Source organism: Aythya marila, assembly GCF_965140915.1.
Source record: "Aythya marila genome assembly, chromosome: 10".
Lineage (NCBI taxonomy): Eukaryota > Metazoa > Chordata > Aves > Anseriformes > Anatidae > Aythya > Aythya marila.
The window spans coordinates 22,043,072-22,068,180 of NC_139051.1; the positions used below are offsets into that span (position 1 = coordinate 22,043,072).

General features: G+C 38.3%; 1 protein-coding gene and 1 pseudogene across 4 annotated transcripts in view; one reads left to right on the plus strand and one right to left on the minus strand.

The window, feature by feature from the left end:
* Positions 1–12,489, plus strand: part of APPL1 (adaptor protein, phosphotyrosine interacting with PH domain and leucine zipper 1) — a 30,955-nt gene extending 18,466 nt beyond the window's left edge. For 2 of the 3 annotated variants that reach the window (XM_082768447.1, XM_082768448.1), the window contains 8 exons: positions 336–518; positions 2,729–2,778; positions 3,153–3,327; positions 3,439–3,475; positions 4,904–5,050; positions 5,285–5,335; positions 6,459–6,548; positions 7,196–12,489. In XM_082768447.1, the coding sequence (XP_082624573.1) occupies positions 336–518; positions 2,729–2,778; positions 3,153–3,327; positions 3,439–3,475; positions 4,904–5,050; positions 5,285–5,335; positions 6,459–6,548; positions 7,196–7,345 (883 nt within the window). In that variant the 3' untranslated portion in view covers positions 7,346–12,489. The remainder of the gene's footprint in view (positions 1–335; positions 519–2,728; positions 2,779–3,152; positions 3,328–3,438; positions 3,476–4,903; positions 5,051–5,284; positions 5,336–6,458; positions 6,549–7,195) is intronic. The other variant, XR_014318203.1, reaches the window with a different exon arrangement.
* A 937-nt stretch (positions 12,490–13,426) lies between these two features.
* LOC309881925 (dynein axonemal heavy chain 12-like) lies at positions 13,427–24,335 on the minus strand (annotated as a pseudogene). The gene is made up of 3 exons: positions 21,166–24,335; positions 14,503–14,643; positions 13,427–13,626 (listed from the first exon to the last, which is right to left on the minus strand). The product of its transcript is annotated as a dynein axonemal heavy chain 12-like (transcript).
* Between the last annotated feature and the right edge of the window lie 774 nt (positions 24,336–25,109).

The following is a 25,109-nucleotide window of genomic DNA, read 5'->3' on the forward strand; positions in this document are numbered from 1 at the left end:
ACTTATATCACATATGGCTTGTTTGTTCTATGTATTCATGAGATTTTTCTTAATGTGTACAACTCCTGGAAGCAGACCTCAGCTTGTAGTATATTTCGTATGTGATTATATATTGATATTAAGACCATCTGATAGCATTATTAATGCAAGTAGTAATTATACATTATTCAGATTTGTTTGGAAGGTAGATTCCGTTGTATTTACTTTATCCTAATCTTGTTCAGTTTCTTAGGTTTTGTTTTTGGAATATTGTATTCATCCTCCATATAGTTGAATTTATTATCAACCAGCCTGAAATTAACACATCTTCGTGTTCATTTTTTGTATTGTTTCAGACAATCTCGTCCTACCGCAGCTCGTACTAGCAGCACAGGGTCGGTGGGATCTGAATCAGCAACTTTATCTGCACTTTCCTTGGATTCACTTGTTGCCCCTGACACTCCTATACAATTTGACATAATATCTCCAGTTAGTGAAGATCTGCCTGGTCAAGCAAAATCTTCAGGGCAGGCAGGCAGGTAGGAAATCTAGAAAGGAGGAAAAAATAAAGTCCCCAAATAAATATTAATTAAAAAATATAGATATTATATGTTTAGGCAGCAGCTCCAACACACACATTGCCTCTGTCCCTACTCTCTTTCTTGTCAAAAAATTTACAGTGACCAGCAAAGCAAGACAAATATTATTTGGTTAAATTCAGTTGTAAAATGTGGCTTATTTACATACATTAGATTCAGAATGTTATTTTCTCTTTTGCAGCAGCTATTCTTACTGTAACAGCTAATGATCTATTTATTGATTTATTTTAATCATTTCGTTTCACAAAGTATTTTCCTTTCCTATTGCTTGCTTACCCAGCAGCTTGGGTTATTTCCTCTTGGAAACTCAAGAGAAATTTGGTAGCCCTGCTTCCAGGTGATGATGGCATACGATGACACTCTTCTTAACCTGAAAGGTGAGTGAAAATGATCTAGGCTTCTAGAGTAATCTGACATATAGACAAGCTAAAATTGTCTAAGAGCTCATCCCAAAACATAAAAACCCTTTTTCCTGTTTTTATTATTATTTTTAAACCTTTCAATTCAAAAATAATAATAAAACACTGTAAATCTGCACTGCATTTCTGGAACTGTACGTACAGAATTCAGATATTGAGAAAACTTTTGCAGATTCAGCTGCTCTTGTAGAAAAAGCAAAATGGCTGAAAACTAATTGATGTGATTCTAGTCACAATAATGTGTGTTGTATTCTCCTGCCCTCTAGAAAAATAACTTTCAGTAGTACTACAGATGAGAGTTAAAATTATACACATTTTAATATTTTTTGACGTTGTTGTTGTTGTTTGGTATTACAGGCTAACTAAACCCCTAGGAGCATACTGATTAAAATCAATCTTGAACTATATTTCAGGAATTGGAAAGCTTAATACTTGAGCTAAATTCAAGTCATCAGTTATTCTAAAAAACCACCATATTTTTCATAGCAAAAATTATTCAGAGTTGTGCTCAGTATTTTCAATTAACCATACATGATCAGTAAAGAATAGTGTGTTGCCATCTGTACCAAACACTTCAACTTTAGAGCTATTAATTTTTTTAAATTTTTAAAAGATTTTCCTGACTTTCTGATACTGCTGACATGTATTTAATCTTTTTTTTTTGTGAGATCCTGTGAGATTTTGCATTACTATTCCCATCTAGTCTTAAATGTCCAGAAGAATTTAAGTGATAAAAGATGCTAATAGAAATAATTTGTCTGTAGTATATTTACGCAGGCCAGCATTCAATGGGAGGATTCTTGATTGAGTCCATGTTATTTAAGCATTATAGTGATGCAGTCTTGACTTCAGAGTTCAATCTAGAACCATTTTATTAAACTGGACATCTCTTAAGATTTCCGACATGTAGCTGGATTCACTTATTTTTTCTCTTAGTTCTGAAATTTGCTTTTAGAATGTTAACTGTTGAGAGGTGATAGCTTCATTACCCCCCTATTAAAACCTAATTTGAGGTTTACAAAACCTTGACAAGAGTTTTTCAGCTGCCAGTTAGCCAAGGAGAAAGGGTTTAGAAGATTTAATTAATTTCCCATTCCCTGTATTCTATTCAGCATTGCTTTACTGTTATTGAAAATGTAGACTTGGAAGCCTAGAATATTTTCACTTGTTGTTGTTACTGGTAGTATTTCTGTCTTTGAGAGGCAGAAACAGCCACATTTCTCTTGACCCTCTAAGAGTAAAAGCCCAGTGATGTTTTCAGGAAGCTGCATTTGAAATAAAACCAGTGACTTTTTTCAGTAAATAATTCAACAACTTGAGATAGTGGTAAGAGATGCAGTGCTCCTACGGAATAATGAAAGTAGTAGCTTTTGGCTGTAATTCCTGAATTCTGTATTTCATTGCCTAAAACTGTACCTTTTCAAATAACAAAGCTTTGACTTGGGCTTAATTTGAGTATAAGAAATACCGTGTGAGTCAAACTCTCTGTGGTAGCAATAAGACAGAATGCTTGGTACTCTGCCCATGATTTGAGCCCTCAAATATAGCAATTTATGTCTTTCTTCCAATTAAATTGCTTGCTCTTATTATTTATAACACGTTATTCCTCCAGATCATAAATTGTGAAATCATTACACCTTGATCTTATTTGATGCAACGTGAGACTACAGCATTATTCATTAGTGGTTCTTGTAATCTGACTCCTGGTTTAATGTTTTCATATTTTAATAGACGTGCAAATCCTTTTGGTGAATCTGGAGGCTCAAAATCTGAAACAGAAGGTAAAAATAAAAAACAAACTTTAAATACAAAGTGAATAATAGAATTTACAAATTAATTTTTTATTTTCACCTGGACCTTCTTATTTAACACCATTTTTAGAGTGCTTAGTTATATTACATTAGCAATGTATTATTAGACGAGTTAAATCAGACTGCCTGAAAGTCCTGTTTTGTTTTTTTAATCATTGTATCGCATCTTTTGTATTCATGAAATGAAATGAAAAGATGTGTGACTTGCTGTTTAGTAATTGTACCTGTAATTTGTAGATACAAGCAAACTCTTCTCAAGTTATTGGAAGCCTGGAGTTTTCCTGACTGCAGGAATGGAAGACCCAAAGTGGAGATCACTTACTCAGTACTTTTGTTTCTCTTAGATTCAATTCTTCATCAGTTGTTTATTGTAAGATTTCTTGGCTCTATGGCTGTGAAGTCTGATGAAAGTCCAGACGTTGTTTATGAAACAATGCGTCAAATATTAGCAGCTCGGGCTATCCATAACATTTTCCGGATGACAGAATCACATTTATTAGTCACTTGTGACTGTTTAAAGTAAGTTTGCTTCTGACTTCTACTGATGCTTATTTATAGTGTAATCTTCATTCACTTTGTGAATGAAAGTAAAATCTACTTTCTGATTTGTTCTTAAAAACAATTTTTTAGGTTAATCGATCCACAGACACAAGTTACAAGACTACGAGTAAGTAACTTTACATTTTGAGATAAATATCTGACAAAATATTTCTATTACTTTTAAAATGATATCATGAAATGTTAGCAAAAATCACTGACACCATGAAATTTCTACAAAAATTTCCATGAAAATTGGGAGACAGATGCAAACATCTAAACATAAACAGAAAAACACTAGAAAATAAGGTTTAAGGGGAATGATCTTTTTTGAATGATCAAAAAAATGTTTTGAAACATTTTTTCCCATGATTTTATAGGGTAAAATCTTAGGAAAATAATAATATTTTATTTTAATAATGTGTCTGTTTAGAAATATTAATGTATGTGTTAGAGAAGTATTATTAAGGTTAGAGTTAAATAAGTTCAGAAGTCCAATAGGTTTGGGTTGGTGTTTGTTTTTTTGTGTTGTTTTTAATCCATAATTATGTTTAGTGTTGTATGTTTTTGATTTTTTTTTTTTTTTGCAATAAATATACATGAAAAAACAGGTGGAATTCTTCATAGCAGATGAAATGTGGCAAACTTCATTCTTCAGTATTAGCAATCTTTATTTTTTGTATTTTGAAGCTCTTGCTCCCCTCTCTGCCCTTTGTTTCTGCACAGTTTCAGGTCTGTCATTTAACTTCTTTGGGTCTTCTTTTAAAGACGCTCAACTTGTCAGGGACTCTAAATTGTCGTTTCCGTAAAAGGAAATCCTAAGCATATGAAACCCACAGCTTAAAATATTAGTTTTTTTTCCCCTTTTTTTTTCTTTACCTTTGTGACACCAAGTTCAAAACTGCCCCAAAGCTGGAAGCTATTAAAGGTGAGATAAACCAACAGGTCGAATGTCTAGTATTCTAAGTGTGTGCAGTTAAGGTTAGGAAGAACTCTCATCCTGTCAGTTTATAACACTTCTAATAGGGACCTTCAGAATTTAAAAACTGATCCTTTGTCAAGTTTTTAAAGCATATATTTGAAATGCCTAGTCTGAATTCTTTTAGGAATTAAGAATGCAAAGTATTTTTATTGTAATAAAATAGTAAGGCTATATGGATTTTTTTTTGCTTGTTTTCTTGCTTACATAGTTCAGGTAAGCTGAACTATTTGCAGTTAAAGTTTTAGAGAAATGCACCAAATACTGAAAGCTTAGTCAAAAATGCAATATGTATGTGTATCTGTTTTTAAAAAATAAATAAAATGCTTATTTGCATTTAGAAAGATGACTGAATCTCATGGCAAATGAGACTCCTCTATCTTCTGAATCATTTAATCTTCCCCTTCCAAATTCCTTTTTTTTTTGTGTGTTTGGCAGTTGCATGTCCAGTCAGATTGTAACTTTTGCTGGTGTGGTTGCATATTTTTGATAACAAAGTAATGTGCAGTACAGTGAAACTTCGTATAGAAAATATCTGAAACTGGTTTTAATATCTCCATACTTGTTCCTTTCTGGCAGTTTCCTTTGCCCAACGTAGTCTTGTACACTACGCACCAGGAGAATAAGCGCCTCTTTGGATTTGTGCTGAAAACTTCAGGAGGGAGAGTTGACAACCGCCAAACTTCCATCTGCTATATATTTGAATCAAATAACGAAGGGGAAAAGGTATTGGTGATAGTTATATTTGTATCGGTTTGGAACCTGACATGGATTCAAATATGTTAGATCCAATCCATTCAAGCTGGCTAAGTATTTTGTTTATGTACTGAAACAGAGTTAACCTGATAGTACCGCAAAATGTTTTAATATTCTGTCATATCTGATATGACAATATGGTGTATTTTCGAAGGCATTTGTATTAGATCTTTACAGATTATTTCAAATCTGATCTGTATGTAGATTTGTGACTCCGTTGGACTGGCAAAACAGATAGCTCTTCATGCAGAACTGGTAAGCATCTTCTTTTAGGGGAAGGTACCCTCAAGAAGGGAATGGAGACTGTATATGTAGTATGTGTAACAAAATATATAAGTGCCGGGTCCTCCACCTGGGGTGCAATAACCCAAGCAGAGCTACAGGCTGGGAGATGAGTGGTTGGAGAGCTGCCAGGCAGAGAAGGACCTGGGAGTGATGGTTGATAGTCAGCTGAATATGAGCCAGCAGTGTGCTCAGGTGGCCAAGAAGGCCAACAGCATCCTGGCTTCCATAAGAAACTGTGTGACCAGCAGAGCTAGGGAGGTGATCGTCCCCCTGTGTTCAGCTCTGGTGAGGCCGCACCTCGAGTACTGTGTTCAGTTTTGGGCCCCTCGCTGCAAGAAGGACATGGAGGTGCTTGAGCAGGTCCAGAGAAGGGCGACGAAGCTGGTGAGGGGCCTGGAGAACAAGTCCTACGAGGAGCGGCTGAGGGAGCTGGGCTTGTTCAGCCTGGAGAAAAGGAGGCTCAGGGGTGACCTTATTACTCTCTACAGATACCTTAAAGGAGGCTGTAGCGAGGTGGGGGTTGGCCTGTTCTCCCACGTGCCTGGTGACAGGACGAGGGGGAATGAGCTTAAGTTGAGCCAGGGGAGTTTTAGGTTGGATGTTAGGAAGAACTTCTTTACCGAAAGGGTTGTTAGACATTGGAACAGGCTGCCTAGGGAAGTGGTGGAGTCACCATCCCTGGAAGTCTTTAAAAGACGTTTAGATATAGAGCTTAGGGATATGGTTTAGTGGGGACTGTTAGCATTAGGTCAGAGGTTGGACTCGATGATCTTGAGGTCTCTTCCAACCTAGAAATTCTGTGTGATTCTGTGTGATACTCTGCAAGATGCTTATAGATGCAGTGAATGCTGCTGTGGAGTACTCTAAGGGATTTGTTTTATAGAACTTAAACCCGAGATAAAAAGACTTTGAGCCATGTTTACATTAGAACAATATTCAAGATGATTTCTTAATACCTTTACCAAGCATACCTGTCCATTAAGAGAAGACTAATTAAGTGTTTAACAGTTTTGAACAAACTCATATAAATCAGTACTGTATCAAACATGTCAGACTGTTGTTCATTACTTTTGTTTACATTTTTACACTTCAGGATCGAAAAGCATCAGAAAAGGCAAAAGAAATAGAGAGAGTCAGAGAGAAACAACAAAAAGAATTAAGTAAACAAAAACAAATCGAAAAGGTATGTTATTTCTTAAAATTTCTTTTTGTTTTTTTTTTCCTACTTGCTATCTTTATTTTGTAGTTTTTTACTTCCAGCTACAGTCTCACAGTTTTTAGTACAAATTCCCAGAACATTGTGGAATAAAGTTAATTTTTGAAAGTATTTCCTGTGCAGATTTTGTCTAATTTCACGGTCATGTTTAAAAAGCTATTCTGAGGAGAACACAGAACACCTTTATAGGTGCACTCAGGAGCAGTGCTTGAAGGAACAACTATCACAGGCCCAAAATAAAAACACTGTTGTCACATGCATGAACTGCCCCATATGTGGCAAATAACCGTCTGCCATGTACAGAGATGGTTCATTTGCTATATAGTAAGGAAGGGTCTGCAGGCCGTAGGCCAAGCTCCTTGTTCTAACCTGCTTTTTCTTATGGGTTGCTGGTACAGATGTATTCTAATAATTCCAGCTACTGAAGCCAAAATAGTTTGGTTTCCTACTCGTTCTTTTAACCCCTTCTCTACAAAAAGTTGTCCATTGATAATGTTAAAAGACAATTTACAAATCAGAATGATGGTGTCCTGTTTCACTTCAGACAACTTTAAAATGAGTATTGTTTTGCTGACTTTTTTTCCCCCCTTTGTTCCCCCCTCTTCTTAAATTAGGACTTAGAGGAGCAAAGCCGATTGATAGCTGCTTCCAGCAGATCAAACCCAAGTAGTGGAGAAGGACACTTTGTAGTCCTTAGCAGTAGCCAGTCAGAAGACAGTGATTTAGGAGAAGATGGAAAGAAGAAGAAAGCATCTGAAACCTAAGGTTGCCTACTTAATTAAAATTGGAATCATGGATATAAGTTCTACAAGAAGTGAAATGTAAGTGGAGGGTCTGTTGTATTGCATAAAGGTAAAAAACTACATGATGTGTAGACCCGTATATGCCTTGATTTTTCTTTCTCAATTAAGTGATTTCCACTTTCATGTCAGTATAATTTCTCTTTTGTATGCCAGATAAAGCATGGTGATGCTACCGTGTTTATTACAAAATTGTTTTCTCAAAAATTCTCTGCAGTATGGAAAAACTCTTACATTTTTTCCCTTTTACCTGCCTGTGTAATTGACTGCTTTTGAATCAAGACTTAAAACTCTGACTATTCTTAAACAGTATGGTGAAATTTATTCTTTACACAAGTATGCAGAACACTTTGCTGGAAACAAAAGTGGATGCCTAAATAAGGCAGTGCTAAGCTTTACATAACTTGTTGCACAGAACTGTCCTTAGAAAGAAACATCCCTATTAACATCAGTGAGATGTGCAATAGTTCTAGACAGGAAGATCATATTTTTTTGTTTCATATTGCACATCTTGATTTTTTTTTTTGTGTGAATGCTGGAAGGCTTCTTTGAACAGGAAAGAAAAAAATACTTTGTCAGACCTATATAAAAACTGAAAAGATGCAGTTGCACTACACTGCGTGAGGAATGTATAAAACATTCCTTATCAAACAGTAAGAATAATGTATATATTCTTGTAGCAGAAGTGCCATGTTCTTGTTTTTCCCCACTGCATGAGATAAGAATCTGTGAGCCTTTGAGTTCACTTTTTTATTAAAAAACAAACAAAAAAAAAACATGCTTAGAGTTGCAGGAACATCTTGAATTTTATCATTTGAAAAATCTTCTGAATCTATAAATGCCTTGCTACCAGTACACTACGTTTACTGAAAATGAGTTAAGGCTTTTAAAGACTTTTTATGGAGCTGTATTTTGCAAACAGAAGTAAAAGACTATGCTAGTCTACATCCTAGAATCAAATCCCATAACATGTTTTTCAAAGTAATGCCTGTTTATACCTTGTAAGCCTGAACTCCATGGTTCATACCCTGTGTAACATTTATTTTGTATAATACTAAATGTGCATTCATCTTTTGATCCAGAAGAGAAAACTTGTTTGAAGTAAAAAGAAATATTTATTTTTGCACTAATTACTGTAAGTACTAAACTCCAATGATACAGTTCTCTCTCTAATAGGGGCCTGAAAGTAATAGGAAATGTAGAAAGAAAATACTTATATTCCAAGTTGTATTATAAGTTATGACTGTTTTACAATTTATTGCAGAGTGTTTCTGGTGTTCAGAAATGGAAGCAATTTTCAGAATATTTCCCATCAGCTGGTGATGGCCCAGTCCTTTAGAGCTAGAGTTGGTTGGCACTGATTAAGTAAGGGAGGAAGCTCAGAACCTCTCTGCTAAGCATCTGTAGATGCACAGAGGGAATGCTATCCTTAACTCTCCTCACAGGAGTAGTGGCTAACAACGGTAATCTCCTCCTGTTCTTTCTGCTGGAGATGAAAAGTTCTATGCAGAAACTTAACTGCATCTGGATCCTGTAGCAGGAGAGAGAAGGGAGCAGTGCCTGCTGCAGGAATAAGTCTGCTTTGCTGGGGCTGCTACTGCAGCAGAAACTAGAGTAGCTTGCGTGATGCCACAGGCCCCATAGCACATAGAAGAGACTGAGCAGCTGTGGAAGTAGTCACAATATTCCTACCTTAAAAGAGGAGGTGGTGTGGGAGACTGAGCAATGAAGAGACTTAAGGCACTCTTCCTGAGGTAGTTAGCAGCTCCGGTTCCAGAATGTTTCATCCCCACTGTAGCCAGTTGCGGAAGTAACTGCTTTTGGTGTTGCCCAGTCACGCCCAATAGCATCAGCCTGTGGCCAGATTTGGCCAGCACACTGTCACGTGGACCATACAAAACTGAGGCTTTTTTGTTAAAAAATAAATAATAATAATAATAATAAAAAAAAACCACAAAATTTTTAAATGGCATTTTTACTTTGTTTGTAGTCTTGTATTGTCATCTCATCTGTAAGATACTGTTTTTATTCATTCAAAAAAAAGTACAGAAAGGCAGCAGATGCATCTTTTCTTTTTTCTCCTTTTTGTGCCTAAATACAGGCTTACAGATAAACTGGCTGCCATGCAACTATTTCTGGAAATTGATCTAGTTTGTGTTTCTTTCTCTTATGGTCTTTTTTTTTTTTTTTTTTTTTTCACTATTTCTGCTTTCTATCAATCAAATACATGTATCATGCCAGCACAGCTCAAGGTTATTGCGTCTTCCTTAAGTACATGCTGAAGATGAAGTAAGTATGAAACACCTCAGGAAGAGTGTGGTTAGTGGTATCCAGTTCCTAGAATCTAGTCACCAAACTGTCAGAGTAAGATTAGCTGCAATAGCCACCGCTCCACTGGGAAGACAGATAATAGATTAGCAAGCTCACCAGAAAGCACTGCTGACATAGAATTAATATATTTTTTCTTGACTCCTACCATTAATGTTTTAGACTTAAGTATGTAACTATGAGGAGGAAGATGGGACATGAAATAACTGTTAAGGAATTTGTCAGATTTAACTATTTATGATTGGAATTACTTCAGTTTTAGCTCAGGCTTTCCCATCTATTGCGACTAAATCTAGTTTTCTAAAACAGTTTAGGAGTGAATTGCGTTTCACTTGCAGTGGATGATTCTTCTCTCGTAACCACTGAAAATTAATGAGGGGAACAGTGCTTAACAAAAACGATGAGATATAACATGAATGAAATCAAGGTTTTTTGCTTGTTCAGAAGACTTTTGCTGGTATAAAATGAGTAAAAAGATAGAAATGCATCCAGGAGAGTGACACAAACTGCAGGAGCAAATGGCAAGTCAGGAAACATCAGGACATGAAAGTAGAACAGAACTAATTTATTGAAAAATATTTTTGTTAATTAAAAATATGAAATGCTTAATACTTACTTTGAGAGTACAATTTTAACATAAACACCTCAAGTTCTCCTGGAAGCTACTGGGGTAGAATTTCAAAACCTATTATTGTAATTAAATTACCTATTGGTTTCTGTTCCCATAATTTATTTCTCCTGATTAATATTTCCTGTTACTTTTTAATTAGGGACTGATCTTCCAGGCACTTTCAGCCGAAGCTGTAGTTTGCTTCATGTGAACCTTGTATTATTTCAGAAACTATTTTTTCAAGTACACAGTCTTAAAAGGATGTTGCATAGGTCAGCAGTGTTTTTTTAGGACTAAGTTACGTTGCTAATTCCAGCCTAACAGTTACTGACTTTTTTTCCATTGGGTAAGGGATATTAAGTTTATTACACTATGTAGACCATGCAGGTCTTGCTGTCAGTTGTTTCAAGCTACATAAGTTCTTTATGTATATAACGTCATGAATATCAAAACATAAAAGAAGCATGGGCAAACTATGGAAATGCATTTTATTGCATTACAGATAATACCTACCACTCCTTTTATGGCCAGGAATATATTTCTTGAAGTCTAAACCAGAGGACAAGTTAACAGTCATATGCAACTTAGCCACACAGAACTGGTAACAAGTGTGTTGTATAAACTAACGTGGATTTGACAGTCTGTTATTTCCTTAATCTTTTTAGGTTTTAAACTATATCAAGACAACTTAAGATACTAACAGTCAAGTAATGTTTAAGAGTTCAGAAATATTTCCCTTCTACAATCCAGTCAAATTTCATCTTCATATGGATGTGAACCCACAGCTAAAAAACCTAACACTGCAAAACCATTTATAAAGATGTAATTGGTGTACATTGATATACAGAAACAAAACTGACTGTGCATATCTTCAAGGTGAATTCTGATGAATTACAGTTGCACAGAATGTAGGAGAAGCCACTGGAGAAAGTTTTGTTATATAGTCTCTTATTATTTCAGAATTCACAGAGAATGAAAATCTTCCTCTGATTACTGAGTTTAATTGAGATAACATCTAGTCTAAGAACAAGAGCTGATATTTTATATTATTTCCTTTGCTCTATTTTAGAAAACTTCTTGCAAGTCTATCAGTCTCCGAGGCTTTTTTTTTTTTTTTTCACCCAGGCAGTAAGTTGTGTTTTTTTCTTTTCTGTCCTGCCACAGTGGTATCTAAGTTATTATGACATGAGTAAGTTGTTGTGTCATTATGAATGCACTTGTATCCCTAATGAAGTCCATGTTGCAAGCCAACAATTTTGTACAATATTTCAGGTCATTTTTATAATACAGTGGAGTGGTCAAATTCTTACAATGACATTCTGGATGGGTCCTGTTCTAGTGAAATGTGATTTTTGCAACATTTGAGACTTACACGCTTTTTCCCTGAATAGCTGTATTAAAACCTCCACTAGTATACTTAATTCAGCTTTGATTGTTGTCTTAATCTTGGAAGCATGAATAGTAAATTATGTATTATGCCAGAGCTTCAGTCAGCATTTTGTAGGTTAAATAAAAGCTTAAGTATGTATAGTAACTTCCAGGGGGGAATTTGTACTGATGCGAAAGCTGCCTGCTTATTTCATAATACTGATTTTGAGGAAGCACCATTATTGGTGACAGGATGCATTCCCTCCCACTGAACGAAGTTTTAACGTGCAGTTGAATCCCTCTGTTATCTCAAATGATATCTCAATTCCCTTAAGTTTAATCATATTAGCCAGATATACTCAGAGGAAGTTGCTGTACTTGAGAATGCTGATAACTTCTGCAACAATCAAAGACTGAACATTAGAAGAAAATCCTTACTCTCTTAGCTGGCTGTTTTAGTGCACATGTTGCTCTAGTTACCTGACGATGTGTAGCACGTTATACAGAGCTGTCGTTATGGTAATGATCAGAATTCATGTGTACAGAAGCTATACCAAGAAGCTATACCAGCACAACTATTAACATGGGTACTTACATATTTTCACTGTCTTCATTAGTTTTCTTAATTACATGACAGACACAGTGTAAAAAGCAAGGGGTCATAACTACATTATGGTTAAATTTGTATTTTATAAGATTTCTAGATTTTTCTGGAGAAAAGCAGACTTTTGAATTATGTAACTTTAAGTGAATACAGATGCATGTACAACGAGAAAATCTATGCTTACCTGATAATGAAGGAATAAATAAATACTATTAATACCACATGTGTTGATCTTTTTTTTTTTTAATTACACAGACTAGTATCAGTACAGAATAAGCATGCTGTGGGTCTGTGTGTGTCATGTAAGACTTCCTTAAGACAACAGTGATGATTGGTCTCAGGCAAATGTTTCATAAGCTTAAGCTGCAACTGTTTCAAGAGTAGCTCCAAAAAAACGCAAGCATGTCTTGGGACAGCACTGTGAAAGGAAGCTAGTTCTAAAGAGAGCAATCCAATACATAGTGGATGAGACACGTCAATACCTGAGTCTGAGATGTAGAACTAACCTGTTTCAGAAGTACTGTTGCTTTGTTGAATCACTGGTGTTTCACACTAGCTGCAATAATAAGCAGGCAGCTGTAGCTGTTAATCCCAGCTTCAAGCTTAGGAAGTGGGATCATCTAACTGGGTGAAAAAAATCTACTTATGCTGCTTTCTAGAACTTTGCTGTAGATCTTCATAAATAAAACCTCTACTTCATGGCAAGGGAAGGGAAGGTACAAGATATAAAAAAAAAAAATCCTTCCTGGTTTTAGTTAACTTCATGGCCTTCAACCAAACCCTGAGTTTAACCTTGCAGTTGGAGGTAGCGTTACATGTTATGACAGCCTTTAACCTAGCAGTAACGCAAGGTTTACAGCTCTACCTGTGATTTTAACAGTTCTTTAAATTTTCACACTAAGCATTTAAAGCAATATGGCTTTCAGATATTCTATATTCCACCATATTCATATAGAATGGGATCACCAATACTTACAGTTTGAGGTTGTCCCCATTTTCTTCAGAGGTAAGAGGGGAATGCTGAAACTTCATATTCCTTAATATACATATGAGATAAAAATCCCCAAAGAAGAAAAGAGATGCATAAGGTAGTCTTACCCACTTCAACATTCCCTCCAAATTATAGAGCTAATAATTAAGTGCAGTTGAGGTTGGAGGTTCCTAGGAAGTTTTTCTGTCCATAAAGATCATATTCCTTATACATGTATAGTATATAGTCTTTCAGGCAGTTTGGCAGTGGAAGGAAGGTTATGAAGACAGGACAACGGAGACACAACCAACCCATGCATTCCCATATCTTCAGATGACAAAGGTGCTTTAGAGAGCAAGGATTTGCTAGAAATAAGAAGGTGAGATTGATAAGTTATTTATTCATTTCTGTGCAATTGTTTGCCTACACTTTTCAAAAACTTTGCTCCAGATTTTGCCACGTGTTCTTTCTGTGAATTGATGGATAAAATCAGTGTGACTGTCCCTGGGTGACTGGACCTGTCACAATCTAGCATTTTTACCTCAGCCCATGCCTCTCTCAGTTATATTTACAAGCATTGTCAGCTAAAGCAACAGACTGTACTTCTGTTATGTTAGCTAAATGAATGTTAATGCAGTGTAAGTAGTCTAAGTTGAGCAAACGTACTTTAACGTTAAATAGTTGGTCAATATTCTCTGCTAACCTGAAGAAGCTACTAAAAGTAGAATTTTGATTTACTGCTTTTTAATCTGTGTACAAATGAAAAGGACATGGAGTTAATCTAGACTGGAATTCCAATCACGCAGTTAAAGATGGTAATTTATTAGTTATTCCATCACCTTGAGATGGGGGAAGAGCTTTTCGCCCCTTAAAGAGGGGTGTTGTCTACCTTGTAATTGAATCACAGAACCACAGAATCATCTAGGTTGGAAGAGACCTCCAAGATCATCTAGTCCAACCTCTGACCTAACACTAACCAGTCATCCACTAAACCATATCACTAAGAAAGTGATATGAAGTTCCCCAGTACTCCACGTAAACTGTGTGGTCTGTCAAGACTTCTGAAAGAGACTTAATTTAAATGCTACACAGGCTGAGTTTTGTTGCAGACATACCTTATTGTCAAAACATAACTTTTGGCCTAACAAGGGTCAAGAATAGATAAAAATAACACCACCAACAAAGGTCCCCATCCCAGAACAACTTGTGTGTCATTTCACATCTAAATATCAGATACATACTTAAAATTGAATTGATGTCTGCCCAGAGTTCCTGCTTTATAGCTTCCAGCAGATGTTAGTGTGATCGATATGATCTAACATTACTCTCACCACTTTCCCAGAAAGATGCTTCAGCCATGACAAGGTTATCACTTCGCAGAACTGATGGAAACAATGTTTAATATGAATACATTTGATACTCCTGTAAATGACTTCCCCCTCTGCAGGACAAGAACAATTATTTAACTTCAGCAGAACTCTAGGAAGAGCAAGTGTTCAGTCTGTTAGAGGAGCTTTAGAGGTTGCCACAGCTTGTATTAAGCCTTACTAGTACAATTTGAAAATGTGAGAGTCTTATTCTGTAGTAGATCCAAAAATGAACTTATACAGCTGCATATTTGGTAACTAAGTGCTTAAACAATAGTGCTACCCTTCCCTAAGAGCAATTCCAAACCCTCAGCTGGGAATTTAAACTTATGGACAGTGCTGGTGCTGGAGGAGACCTATGTCTCAGCATGCTGAAGAGGGAACCTGCCAGCCTGGTATATGCTGCACGCCCTCATCTTGAGAGCAGAGGTGCAAGCACTGATCTCTTCTCACTGGAGACCAGCAATAGGACCTGAGGAAAGAGTCAGAGGTGTGACAGGGCTGGTTTTGGCTGGGTAGCAGGAAAAGGGTGGTCAGGCACTGGAACGGGCTCCCCAGGGCATGGCCCCGAGCCTGCTGGAGTTCAAGATGCGTTTGGACAGTGCTATCAGACACATGGTCTGATTTTTTGGGTAGTGCTTTTAGGGACCCAGGAGTTGGATTTGATGATCCTTGTGGGTGCCTTCCAACTCAGGATACTCTATGATTTTATGATCATCAAGTTAAAGAAAGGTTTATTATGTCCAAATGGACTTCACAAACTGCAATACAGTAAAACTCTGATGGCTGTCTCTAGGAACCTGTTTTGGTCAATCCAGGTTTGTTAATTTTTGCTCAGTGTTTATCATGCCAGATTAAGGGGATTCCTACAACAGGCTTCCACTATTAGTGACGTGATAACAGACAACCCAGTGAATCAGCCTTCAACTCCCTGCTTTCACAGTGTGGACAAGACTGCCCTGTGTTGCAGGAAGAACGGCCAAAAACACAACAGACACTCATATGGTCAGATCATGCTCTCTCTTTATTACCTGAATAGCCTGACTTTTATAGCAAACTTAACAGGGGCAGATAGTGTCTCACAGAAGATTATTGGTCAAAAGCACTCAGACAAACAACTGCAAGAAAACAACCCCTTTGTGATTAGCAGTTATGTAGATCCCATCCTCGAAGCCAGCTGCTGGCAGCAATATTTTTCTAAATTCCACAATTGGGCTATGTGGGAACACTGTCATGGGAACTTCTCGTAGTCGTCCTGGTAGCTTGGTTTGCTCAGCTGCAGCAAGTCATGGCCTCCTTGCTGTTTCAAAAATCTCTCAACAACCCCCTTTTTCTTTTTGAGCAAACCAAGCCCGATGTAACAGTTTTGCAAGTAACCTTTGAACCACATTTATTACAATACAACACACAATGATGATTAACACCACAACAAACAGAATCCTTAATCCCTCTTTGATTAATCCCAGTAACCATCTATGCATTGTTTCAAACAAATCAGTAAGCCATTGATTGAAAGGATTGATATCATATTGAATCTTTCTCATGTGCTCTTTCAGGAAAGTAATGGATTTGTGAATTGACTCATTATGATCAGAAAGGTTCAAACAGCACATTCCCTCAAAGTCCTCACACCCATGCCCTTGAGCCAAAAGCAAGAAGTCAATAGCAGCTCAATCCTGTAAGAGCACATGTCGCAGACTATTTTGATCTGGTAACATCTCAAGTATCTCTGTTGTGGCATGGGCTTGCTTCTTGGCCCAGTATACCAATTTTTCTAAGTTGTTAAGTGCGGCCGCAGATGCCACTCGTGGCACTAAAATCGCAAATGCTGCTCCAGCTGCAACACCAAGCAATTCAACATTATCATTGCAATCCGATGTGAGCAATGCCCGTTTATGTCTGGTGATCTCACGCAACTGCGACAAGCTAGGAGAAAATACAGTAAGTTTATCTAAGTAACATGGACCACTAATAGCATTTGCAAGAATGCCTTGCCAGGCCCTATGCCCGCAAATCAGAAAAACATCAGGAAGTAAGGCCATAGCTGTACGATTGTTCCAAACGCTATACTTGTAACCCCTTGTCTCCATGCCATAAGCCCCTAAACCCTGCCTAGCAGTGTCACTGTAATCACAGGTGTTATTTGTATTTCTGTACCCATACGGCCCTTTCCAAGTTCCTGTAGCAGGATCTCGGTAATTCATTCTTATTTGTAGTAAAACATTTGGTGCTGCTATATTTATTGTTTGAAAATGAATACTCGCAGGAGGGTCTTCTCGGTCACTAGTCAAACATAAGTGATTCAAGACAAACAATGCCTTGGACAATTGCTCATCGATGTCCTTGATTTCTTTTAATTTCGCTAATTGTTCCTATAAAACCTGATGTGATCGTTCAACCATTGCTTGGCCCGTGGGAGAATATGGAATACCTGTGATATGCTTTACTCCCCACATTTTCATAAATTTTCTAACACTTTTGCTAACATACGCTGGACCATTGTCCATCTTGATCTGCTGTGGCACTCTCATAATGGCAACACACACCATCAGATGTCTACACACAAGGTGTGCTTTTTCTCCCCCCTGTGCCATTGCCCATATGAATCTTGAAAAAGTATCAATACTCACATGCACATATCTTTTAGTACCAAATTCTGGCACGTGTTACATCCATTTGCCATACCTCAAGTGCCTTAACACCCCGTGGATTAATACCCAAACCTAACCCTGGTCCATAATGACTACAGGAAGGGCACACTCTTACTATTCCTTTCACCTCTGTCCAAGTAAATCCAAGCATTCTCCAAAGACCCTTTGCATTCTGATGGAACATTTCATGCGACACTCGTGCATGTGCAAAATCACTCTCAGGCCTCTTTATGACTATACTCACGAATTTGTCTGCTTGTGAATTACCTTCTGCTAACCCAATTGAGAACTGATGACTACGTATATGGATACCACAGCAAGGTGCAGTTCTCCCCTGAATGGCATCTCGCAGCTGCAGAAATAATCTGTCCCTCTTAGTGTGCCATATCAAGGCACATCATATCTGTTCGTTTTACCACACTGAAAACATACAGAGAGCCTGAGACGATATTAATCGGCTTATGCATCCAGCATTGACAAGCCCAAACAACTGCAGACAATGCCAATGTTTGTAATGAATCCCTTGTCTCCTCCAGAATTATGTATTTCTCCCAACTTCCGTTCTCGTACCACACACGCGCAGCTTTCCTACTTGCCGCACCTGCATCAGTGTATACAGTGCGACCCACCACTGGTCAGGACGAAAGCTGTGGTACTACCTGCCATTTACATGATCTTATAACTTGCCAGAGAGGCCCTTTTGGAGTTTGGGAATGTACCAATCCCGGGTAATCTAACACAGCTTCTTGTAGTGGTATGGATTGCTGTAAACACCATTCCAAATGATCCTGAGTCATTGGTAGACTAATATCTCCTGGTTCCTGCCCGCTGATCTCAGTACTTTGAGAGCAACCCTTACGTACTAACTCTGCAATAGCTTCTGCCTGTGTTTGAACACTCGTTTTTGGCTGAATTGATAGGAAAATCCATTCCAGAACTCAAAAAGGCTGCCCTATCATTCCACCCTTGCCATCACCTGTTTCATTTATGCTATTCCTATTACCCATGCTGTTAGTGTCAGTGGCATCCTCCTGATACCGTTTCTGTCTTTGTCATCCCTTACTCTCCCCCTTCTCTTTTTGCCACTGACCAAGCACCACAAATGGATGAGACACATGATTGCTAATTAGGAAGGAGAGTGCAACTTCTGCTATATGTCTGCAAGCAGTGCCAGCTGCAACCTTAGAAGCTATTTGTGAAAGAGCCTGCCGTTGGTCATTTGTTAGTGCAATCTGCGGCCCTGCACTCATGCCCCGCAATAAAGGTAATAATATAGCTAAGTCATTATTAGTAATCCGTACAATGTGGCAACCCCACTGCATATTATCCAGGAACATTTGTACATCTGTCAAATTATGTAACACTGTAGTTATATCACCGTTCTGTGGATGAATAGTAGAATCTGATATTTTCCATCCCAAGTATAGACACGGCTGGTTCTGCTGAACCTTCTCTGGGGCTATCTTCAACCCTTTTGCTTCCAAACTATCCTGAATAAACTTTAAATCTGAATCCTGTAAGCATTCTGGCCTACCAAACCAAATGTTACCCATATAATGGTAAGTAGTTACGTCACACCATGCTGTCCGAATTGGCTGTAATGCCCAGGCCACATATAATTGACATAATGTATGGGAATTCCTCATCCCCTGCGGAAGCACTAGCCATTCATAGAGCTTTGCCAGGGCTTGTTTGTTAATGGGGGGTACTGTAAGAGCTAATCTCTGACAGTTCTGTGCCAACACATCTAGTTGCCTGGATTGATCAGCTCTCTGTACCAACATGTCCTCTACCAGTGCAGTACTCGGCAATGTAACTAAGATGTTTTGAGTTTTTGGGTCTGCATTATCAAATGCAAGCATTTTAAACACACTGCTTTTAGACTCCGCTGTTAGATCAGGATGATCAGGAATTGCTGCCCACAACTGATCGATAAATTTAGCATATGGTTCCCCAGGGGCCTGTTCTACAGATGCGAATGGAGGTGCTTTCTTTTCCCCTGGGAGACTAAGAAGAGCCCTCAGTGTGAACTGTGCAGCTGTTTGGTGAATAATCGCAGGGAACTGCAACTGAATCTGGGTACTGAGATAAGGACCCGTCCCCATTAACATCTCTGCAGTAATCCCATACAGAGGTTCCCCTGGTTTACACAGTTGACCCGCTTCCCCCTGTGCTAACTGCAACCATTCCCTTTCAAATAATAACAATTGGGAAGGAGTTAACAATAAGTGCGCCAAGTTTCGACAGTCAAGTGGACACATTAGTTCTGCCTGGAAAATCCATTGAATTATCTGTCGAGCTGCCTGGGATTGTAAACTGTAGTCCATAACCATTTTTCGAGGTTGTTGTAAAGGCTTGCAATCATGAGGCTGCCACCACCACGCGGTGCATTGCACAGGGTCAATAATAATAGGGCAGGCCAAAGATGTAGCATGCCAATGCCCTTCTATGATGGCATCATGTATGACATTGGAGCACCTGTCCCTCCTTGGTGCTGATGGTGGTGTAGTGATGGACAATGAGGGAGTCAGCTCTGGTGGAGCAGACAAGAAAGGAGGCTACTCCAAATCTGTAATTTTTAAGTTCTCCAATTTCACTAGCAGTTCTTGGAACAACTCTTCCAGTGAAGGTCTATTTTCGCAAGCTGCTGCTGCACCTCTCATTGGTGAAGAATCCCAAGTGGATTTATTGCTGCCTGGCAGTGGCACAGATGCTGGCAGCACAGCTTTATCAAGATTTTCTGGCGCAGGGGGTGGGGAGGGCAGCCCCCATTCCCCATCAGCACTCTGCTCCAATAGTCCCTTAGTTATTTCTGCTGCTGATTGCTTTATTGGAGAGGTCATACCCCGAACCAGGGTGGGTGCAGGAACTGACGAAAAAGATCGTGTCAGCTGCGTTCCTGAGGTCTCAGGTTTTGTACTCAGTGTTCTGTGAGTCCCAGACAGTACTGACAAAGCTCAAAGCTTGCACCACCGCCATAGCCAGCTGCCGTTCGATTTTCATACTGCACAGCACATTAATCACTGTGTGCCACGTCCCACTTAGGTCTTTATCTAGCTGTCCACTTGAAATGGCTTTATCCCATAAGCGATCTGTTACGTGCCGCCACTCAGCTGCGCTTAACATTAGAGGGATTCCCTTCAGAAACCCTCCTTCTGAGCCCAGTGCACCAAGGATTTGATCTTTTTAACATTGCAAGATACACCTGTCTTAGAAAGAATACTAGAGAGAAGCTGGAGAGCCGCTTCCTCCTCCGTGGTTACATCAGACGAACTGCAGGGTTGTGATCTCCACTCCTCTGCTATGTGCCAACCCACCACACGGTGTCCGTTGTCTGCCGTTTCCACTTACGCCTCTATCTGCCGTAGCAACTCGACTCCGGATGTCCCGCGTCTCACCGCGATACTTCACTCTTCCGCGTCCCACTGCGATTCTCTGTCTCCGCGTCTCACCGTGATATCTCTGTCTCCGTGTCTCACCACGATACCTCTGTCCGGGTCTGTGCTTGGAGTCTCTCAGCATCTCTCAGGTCTCTCAGCATCTCTCAGGTCTCTCAGTGTCTCTGGGTCTCAGCCTGTTCGGGTGCCATATGTTTCAAAAATCCCTCAACGGAGAGGAAATTCGGTACGTATAATTAGCACATCATTAGTTGTATTTTCACAGTTCTAAAATATTGTTCATGATAGTTTGCTGTCATAAACAAGGCCTCAGGCAACATCTGTCTAATTTTAAAACTTTGTCTGTTTTTACCTTTATGTGTAGACTGCTTTACAGTTCAAAACATTTCCTTTTCAGACAGCTCACATTCATCAGTATATCTTCACTTAGTTGTATGAAGGATACTGGCAGTAAAACACCAACATATGAAGCCACCTGATACACTTATCATTGTATCTTTGATAGCAGTAGAAGTCCATCCATCAGTCACATACTGCGAATGGGAAGCATTTCCTCGAGGGCAATCAAAGCAGCTGTGCACATCATAACCATAGTTTATCAGCATTCTCAACATGACTTCGTCTTTCAGAGCATACTGTAGAGCTGATGGAAAATGTGTTGTATTCTCTCTGCAGAAGTAATTGACATTAGCCCCACAGCGGAACGGTAGATTTATTAACTCATAGTTGCCCATTCTCAAGGCTATTTGCAGTCAATTGATGGGATCTTGGTTTGGCAAGGCTCCAGCATTCAGTAGCAGTTGTGTTGAACAGATATCCCCATTTGAAACAGCTAAGTATAATGCTGATTTCCAGCGGTCATCGTAGCCTTTGCGAATTCATTGATCCAACATAAAATTGGCATCAAACCCAGATTTGAGAAGAAACTCAAGGCACTGAGGATGTGCTCCTGCTGCTGCTGAATGAATCAGACTTATTCCACTTTCTTTAATGGCATCAAAATTCGGAACTGGAACTAAATTCTTCAAGGCACTGGAGAAAAAAATGATTTTTTCCTTTTGTTCTGAGAAAATTAAGTTGATTTTCTGAAGACTATGAAGACTATATTTCAAGTCAGAGCGAACTTTAAAGCTGAGCATGAAATTTTAAATATAGATTTTAATAGTAAAAAACAGTCATGCATGAAATATTCATAGCCATACAAAGACTAAAATCACGGATAGAAAATTGTTTCTGGTAATTTTACTCAAAAATTTCTTATGCTGTTACAGTGACAAACACTATGAAACTAATAGAAAAATTGCCAGCATAAACCCTATCATTCTGGTTTTTAGAGATTCCATTTCCTTCTCTTCTCATTTGCTCCAAGTAGTGAACACAATGCAAATAAGTATGCTGCCATACCATGAATTGTTTCCTGTGCTGTATGCACTCCACATGGAAAAAATGTGTGCAGACCTTTTTGATGGTCAGCATGCAGTATTCCTGCACTGCTTCATTATTTCATGGATATTTTTTGCTTTACCAGACAGACTTATTCAAATGCACAGTTTAAAAATACCTGCTGTACTTTTTTTTTATTTTTTCTGAGGGAAAGAAAAAAACATGCCTGAAAGGCACAGCTCTTAGCTATGCCATAACATTTTTTTTTCCCCAAATTTATTGGACCATCAACCAACAGAAGATCTATGAAGGAAATACAATTGTTGAAGAAGAAGAAAAAAAAAAAAAAAAAGAAAAAGAAAAGCCCAGCAAGTCAGGACAGCCACTAGTTAGAAGAAATCCAGGAGGGCTGGCTGAGTAAGGCTTGGCCTCAAACATCCTTCAGGCAATGCTAAAGAGGCTTCCACATTTTCATCATTACCTATAATTTCCTTTCAAGAATGTGAGGACAATTATTTTGGTTCAGACCAAAAATTGTTTAGCCTGTTGACTCGTATCATCTGACAGAGACCCAAGCTACTATACTTTTTTAGAGATTGCATCACGTACAACACACCAGAATTTTTCCTCTCTAGAAAACAGTCTCAGATCACACGCCCAGGCCACCACAGAGTGTTATGTATTTTCTCTGATAGCATCTGAGATCCCTCTAATATCCAAGAAATACCTTGGAAATATCCGTTATCATAAAAAGATTGCTCGGAGAAATAGGAGTGTTAAAATCTCACTGAAGATGTAAATGAGGAAGAGGCCAATAAGGCTTTTCATACTCAGCAGTGCATCATCTTCCAGGGCTGATAGCCAGTGCAAAGCATGAGAAACATGACATCAAGTTAAGAAGGAGCCTTCCCACCTCATCTGTACTACTTCTGTGAGAGTTCTTATTCCTAAAGCACGCTGAGCAGCTGAGATGAAGAATGTGAATGTTTGCCCTTATCTGCATATCTCAGCCTACAGATTAATTTAATTGGGAAAAGCAAGAAGTTTCCAGATTTACTCATGTGAGAAGCTACCGCACAGTCCAAGGGAAATCAAGTAGCTTACTCAAAGAGTAAGGATTGCATAATGCTATATACTTCAAAAGTCAAATAATACAAATAGAGGCTTGTTACTAAGGAAGCCACTAGCTTACTTCATGCCTTCCAGAAGCTCCCCTGCCCAATGCAGAGGGAGCCACTCTGTTAGGAAGCACCTGCAGAAAAGGGCAGTGTCACTAATTTAGATAAGGGTCAGAATTCTACATGAAATCAGTGGGAATTCCACATGAAACCTAACATGTAGCGAGCAGGGGCAAAGCTCCAGAGGAAGGTAAAAGTACAAAGAGAAACAAAAGTATTAAGAGACAAAGCCAGTGCAAAGTATTTCATACACAGAAAAAAAACAAGCTGTAAAGAACTAGGATCTACTAAGGACCATAACCCTCTTTCAATTATGGTAGCAACTGGAGAAGGATGCATTTAGCCCTTAACGCTTCTTGACTAGCCTAATCATTGGAATCTGATTTATTTATTTAAATGAGAGTGGTTCTTCCGTGCAGTAACCAGTCTGGTCTCAGCTATCAATCCACTTCCTTGCCCGCTGAATAACAGATGCTATATCAACAGAGGCAGAACTGGACTAGACTCAAAGCTCTCTACTACAACATTCATGCTTGAAAAAAGGTACTGATGTTTAGTAATTTAAGAAAATAGTCATCTAATTTCATTTTAAAAAACCCAAAGTATCAGCATCTTAGTTGAATGCTGGACATGAATTCTTAAGCATCTCATATTTAGAGAAAACCTTTGTTTTCTATTTCTTATTTCCCCCCTTTTTTGTACGTACAATAAAAATGGAGCTTTCCTTGTAAAAGCAGGACCTTCTCTCCAGATGAGGACAAAATTGTAGGTAAAGAATTGAATATGAAAGAAAAAGTCACCTCCATTAGGAAGAGTTATTCCAGCTGGTTGATGAAAGGCATTCTGATATAGTTCTGTTTCTCATATAAGTTGACGATTTTTGCTAATAAAAAGGTAGCACCCAAGTAAGCAATCACCATTAATTTCAGCAAAAATTTTGCTTATCAGTGCTTTAGGTTAACAGTATACTTTCCTCTATTAGATCTAGTAAGTTCTTTTGCAGGCATCAAGAGGACCTAAAGCATATGATATACAATAAACCAGCAAAATAATTACTGAATACTTGTTTTCATACTTTCTCCAGAGACATTAAAATATGTCATTAAAAAAGGGCTTGGAAAAAAGAAATCCATATATAACAAATTAATATTCTGGTGATCAAACACATGGAATATATACAGCAAGAATATAAATACGGATTTTATGCATTGCTATAGCATATATATAGCATTGCTATATAGCATATATATAGCATTGCTATACCAATGCATATATGCAATTCAATGCAGAATATGCAACGAAATCTCTGTTTCCTGCAAATGTAACAAAGAAATAAATATGTTTCAGGAATGGATTTATAGCATCAAGTTCCACATCCAAGAGGTCTCCAGAGCAGTATTATATGCAGAGTACACTGTGATTGATAGCAGCTTCCAATGCAGGCCCCTTTATCCCCTAACATATTTCACTATCAAAGGCATAAACGATTCAGCCCCCTCCACCCAATTGCTTTTATTCCATTTCTGAAAACTCATTCCACAAGTTCCTAGTGCAAGAACTGGCTTATAAAGTGTGTGCCGACTCCATGCACAAGGGAATCCTACACAACATGTAAACCTAAATGCTGTCTTTTGAAAACTGAGCTGTGTGCAAGGAACCACAGAGCAGCCTCTGATCGCAAGTCCATTAAAAGCCATGGGAATTTTCAATCTCCTCCATCCCCAGATCATCCAATTTTCCTTTAAAGAAAGGCATTGAGAGCTTGCAACTTAACAGAAAGTTGCATTGCATTACATTCACCTATTCCTAAGGAAGAAGGTCAGCACTCCTTTGACTCTGGCTGAACCTTACTGGAGTTTCTGAGAAAAAAA